Source organism: Cebus imitator, unplaced genomic scaffold, assembly GCF_001604975.1.
Source record: "Cebus imitator isolate Cc_AM_T3 unplaced genomic scaffold, Cebus_imitator-1.0 Scaffold433, whole genome shotgun sequence".
NCBI classification, from domain to species: Eukaryota; Metazoa; Chordata; class Mammalia; order Primates; family Cebidae; genus Cebus; species Cebus imitator.
Genome location: NW_016107748.1, coordinates 1,404,478 through 1,409,440, shown reverse-complemented (window position 1 = coordinate 1,409,440; position 4,963 = coordinate 1,404,478). Strand labels below are relative to the sequence as shown.

General features: G+C 36.5%; 1 protein-coding gene across 1 annotated transcript; it reads right to left on the bottom strand.

Annotated features, from left to right (window-relative positions):
• Positions 1 to 707: 707 nt before the first annotated feature.
• Positions 708 to 4,095, bottom strand: LOC108290390 (cTAGE family member 9-like). The gene is given in 3 exon segments (XM_017510186.2): positions 708 to 1,110; positions 2,217 to 2,899; positions 2,901 to 4,095. Coding segments are annotated over 3 exon segments (1,980 nt in total). The 5' UTR covers positions 4,082 to 4,095; the 3' UTR covers positions 708 to 994.
• Between the last annotated feature and the right edge of the window lie 868 nt (positions 4,096 to 4,963).

Sequence of the window (4,963 nt, the reverse complement as noted above, 5' to 3'; positions counted from 1 at the left end):
TATCTCTTAAAAATGTTTGCCAATTTAATAGATAAAAATGAAATCTCATAATTTTAATTAATGTGACTGAACATTTCTCTCACAGTCTCATGGAACATTTATTGTTCTTTTAAAAAAATATCAATATCTTTGCTCATTTTTCTGCTGGTGTATTTGTATTAGTCTTTTCCTAATTGATTCATGTTTTTGATATATTCCTACCAAATATTTTCTTAAATTACATATTTATATTTTCTTCTATTTTTATTCCCTTGGCATTTTTATTTTTTCATTTACTTTTTATTCGTTCATCTCATTTTTTAAAATGAATTTTTAGAGCAGTTTGAGGTTTGCAGAAAAATTGAACAGAAAATACAGAGTTCCCATATACCCTTTTCCTGCCCCACCCACAGACACAGTTTCCCCCATTATTAATATCTGTCATTAGTGCGGCGTATCTGTTACAACTGTTGGACCAATGCGGATACATTACTATCACCTAAACTCATAGTTCACATTAGGGTTTTTAATAGAAAAACTAGCTGATTTTATTGTTATCAATGCCAAACAAGTCGTTAAATCAACTAAAATTTATTTAATTCAGCATAAAGTTACTTTCACATTTGTCTACAACCACAATAAATACAGACACAGCCTTTAGAATTCAAAGCTCCCCCACCTGCAAGATTACATATATAAAATTCTCACTATTGTTTATATAATGGTGGATTAATCAAATTAAAGTAGTTATACTATCTAGAATAAAATAAAATGGAAATAATTTACTCATAAGATTTATATTTAAATCATCTTTATTTATAAAATACTAGCCTGGAATTATAATGCCATTAAGCTTCCATTTTAGCAAAAGTGTAAGTAAAGTAAATATAAGTAACAGTTATACAGTAACAGCAGTTACTTTAAATTGAAAATGATACCAGTCAAAATCATTTTTGAAGAGAGCAAAAAATATTGTGAAGTTTCTTGCTGTGGTCCTGGATGTTCAGTAGCAGGCTCATTTGAAGGTGGAATCAGCCCTGAAGGACTCACTTCTGGAGTGGAGGTGGGAGGAAAAATCCAGGTCTTGGGGAAGGTGAGGAGGAAAACTTCTCAGTGGATACACATTTCTCACTGTTCAAAGAGATTGGTAAAAGATGTTTTATAACTTTGAGAACCTGCACTGTGCCCTAATAAATCATTATAACTTCCATTACCTATTCTTTTATTTGAAAATTGACACCAGAATAATTACTTGATCTAACAAACTAATTTTTACAACATTGAGAAAAATGTATCTCTTTAAATACAGGTGATTAAAGGAAAATCATTAATTTTTAATGTAATTTTTGTCCTATCTTAACACCTCTTTTAAAAAAGAGAAATTATTTCAAAGATGTATAAAAATACTGTAAAAATACTATTTTTTCTTTCATTATCAGAATCCTTCTCAAAGAACATTTTCATGTAGTATAATTTTCACCAAACTTAAAATTCATATCAGTGATTCCCAATTCTGATTTGATATTACACTAAAACATTTCCAGTTATATCAAAGACCACCTTAAAATTCCCCCAAACAAATTAATTTTAATTCACTTTAAACTTTAAAAAGAGAGGAGAAACAAGGGAAGGAATACTAGATAAGACATTCATAGCCAAGCCTAGTATTTGGTAACCACGTATTTCTTCTGCAGAACCCTATAATTCAAAATGGTAAAGTATGAATATAAAACCAATATATTATTCCTTCTTATGTGCAGCTTTAAAAGAATTCAGTAAATCCAACAATTAGGTCAAACATAATAAATGCATTTTAAGTTTTAAATAAATAGGACTACATCAGAACTACTTATGAAAAAGACTTTGAAAAACATCATAGCCCGTAATTTTAATGCTAGAATACAAATTTTAATTATTTTAACTAACTGCCAGAATAACAAATTGCTACCAAATAAGATACAAATAATTTCAGTTTTATGTGACCTGCAAAAAGTCAATTATTTTCTTGACATCCAAAATACAATTCAGTATTGTTAAGATGAATCCATTTGAAACCTCATTACATTCCACTTATGGCTGCCTGCCTTCCCAATTCAGAAAAGTAATGGTACACTCACAGAATGCTAGAACACTTTTTCCTCGTATGTGTTACTACATGAACAGATAGTAAAATTAATATCTTTGATTAACAAAACACATATTGAACTTTAAAAAAATTTTTTAAGAAACAAGCATACTTGCAAATGGAGCATGTGGTGGACCTGGGAAATCCCTTGGTGGAAAATCATCTCCAGAAGCTCCCTTTTCCCACAGCGGAGACAGGGGCCCAGTGTCAGAAGGACCCCTGTGAGAATCGGTTAACATATCAGAGCTTGATTCTCCTCTTTCACTGGTAATCTGATGGTCCAGAGGATTGCCTGGGCATTTTGAGCATCTTCCTTCTCTCCTTGGAAGCAAAGGTGAGACTCTGGGTGGACCCTCCAAAGAAGTTGGTGGAGACGGAGAAGCTCTTGTTTCAGATGAAGGCTGACCCAATGGTGAGGGGCCGTATAGGGAAGGCTCTCTGCGAAATGGTGCTTTTGGAACATCCAATGAATGCAGATTTTTTTCAAAAAGTTCAAATTTATACTCTAGTTCAGTTAATTTTTGTCTGTTGTGAGCATTTTCTTTCCTTAAGTCATGGAGATGTCTTTCAGCAGTTCAAGCTGCAAACCAGTTATCATGCGCTATGTTCTCATAGGAAATAGTGAGGTTTTGATAATAATGCATTGTTCTCTCCAATTCTTCTTCAAGATCGTTGGCTCTCTTTCTATAGGTCTCCAGCTTTGCGGTGGCATGGCTGATCCTTTTGTCTACCTTAGAAAGTTTCTCTTCTGTCTCTAACCAGCAATTTTCCTCTGTTGTTAATTTCCCATAGAGTTTCATTTTCTTGATATAATTCAGTCATTACTTTAAGTTTCTGTTGAAGCTTCTGATTCTCACTTTCAAAATGTGTGTTTTCTGACTGCAATGATGCTTGTTCAGTCTCAAGATTTTTAATACGTTCTGTAAATTTTTCCTTCATTTTAGCAACTTCAGGTAACTGAATATAAATTTGGGTTCTTTCTCCTTCTAAGCTTTTGAAAGAAGCATTGAACTTAGCAGCATGAATCAGTTTCTTCAAAGCTCCATTTGGAGGATGATCTAAGTACACACCATTTGCTGATTCACTGTTCAGTTCTAACTCCACGTTGTCTTCATCCGTTCTGTCTTCTCCAAGCATAGCCGCCCAATGGTTCATCTTCAGCAAGTGTTCAGTCAGAGTCTTGATGTGATTGTCTTTATCATTGAGAACTTGTTCTGCGTGCACTTTGGAGTCTTCCAATGTTATTTTCTGTTTATTAAGTTCACTCACGTGTTCTTTCCACACTTCGGCTTCTTGCAAAAGCTGTCTCTGGCTTTCCTGAAGTTGAGAATTTTCATCCAAAGCATCTCTTATTGCTATCTTCAGTGGTTCTTCATTCATTGGAAAGAAAGTCTTGAAGGTCATTTTGGCTTCAGCTACTTGTGATTTGAGGGATTTTGACTCATCTTCTAGACACTGTATCTGTTTTGAAATATCCACCATCAGTTCATTTTGTTCAGACTGTTTCAACTTCTCTTCTTTTAACTCTCTGACTAGACATAGTATTTCTTCCTCAAGTTCCGCATTGGACCTGCTCAGCTTTTCGCAGGTTACCTCCAACTTTTGTGCTTCTGTTGCCTCCTTCTCAAAGCTGGCATCCTTTAAAGATGACTCCACTTCATGGCCTTCATACTCTTTCTGAATAATGCTCAGTTTTTCCAGTAGTTTACATTTTTCTTGAATTAATGTAAAAAGTGTTTCAGCAAGCTTTTTCTCCCTTCGCACATAACGCCGACTCCTAATGGATCTAAAACCTCTCCACAAAATAAAGAGAACAGCAATAAATCCAAACATAGCTGCCCATATCACCCATTCCCATGGAAAACCATAAGAATTAGAATCTGCTCCCATACTTTGACGCAGTGCTGCCACAACCCTGTGTAGCACCTCCAGAACCAGCCTCAAGTATGGCTCAGGGGTAGCCTGGGGCTCCTCCATAGTGCCAAGGCTGCTCTGGTGGTCACCGCAGTAACCGGGGCCTGTGGGGGCCACAACAAAGGGCATGGAACAGGCAGCCTTCTGTCTGGAACCTGAATCCACAGGCAACCGGAGCAGACCACTGCAAAGCTGGCTGCGAGGGGAGCTGGGAAATGCTGCGGAGCTGAAAGATGCTGGGGGATCTTGGGGGACGCAGGCACCCACAGGCCTCACTGGACCATGCTGCCTTTTTCTTTTTTCTTATTACTTTATTGTTAGAGATGGGGTCTTGTCATTGTTGTCCAGGTTGCTCTTGAACTCCTAGCCTCCAGAGATCCTCCCCCCTTGGCCTCCCAAAGTGCTGGGATTACAAGCATGAGCCACAGTACTTGGCCTAAAATTTTTTCTACTTCAGGACGTCCAAAATATCCTGATGAAACTGTGAATACATATTTTCTTAAGCAGGTATCAAGTGTAACAAAATATGTTAGGAAACTAATTTCTTAAAAGTTACTGTATTTCATCAAATCCAACATACTGTTGATTCGAAAGCCCAGTGTACTAACCAAGAAAAAAACAGATATTTTCAGTTAAAGACATGATGTTTTTAACCATAAAAATTTTTAAGACACATCTCAATTCAGGAGATATTAAAATATAAGAAATATTGCACCTTAGGCTAGGAGCAGCAGCTCAGGCTTGTAATCCTAGCACTTTGGGAGGCCAAGGTGTGCAGATTGCCTGAGGTCAGGAGTTCGAGACCACTCTGCACAACATGATGAAACGATGTCTCTACCAAAATAAAAGAAGTTAGCCAGATGTGTTGGTGCATGCTTATATTCCCAGCTACTCGCGGGGCTGAGGCAGGAGAATGACTCAAATCTGGGAGGTGGAGGCTGCAGT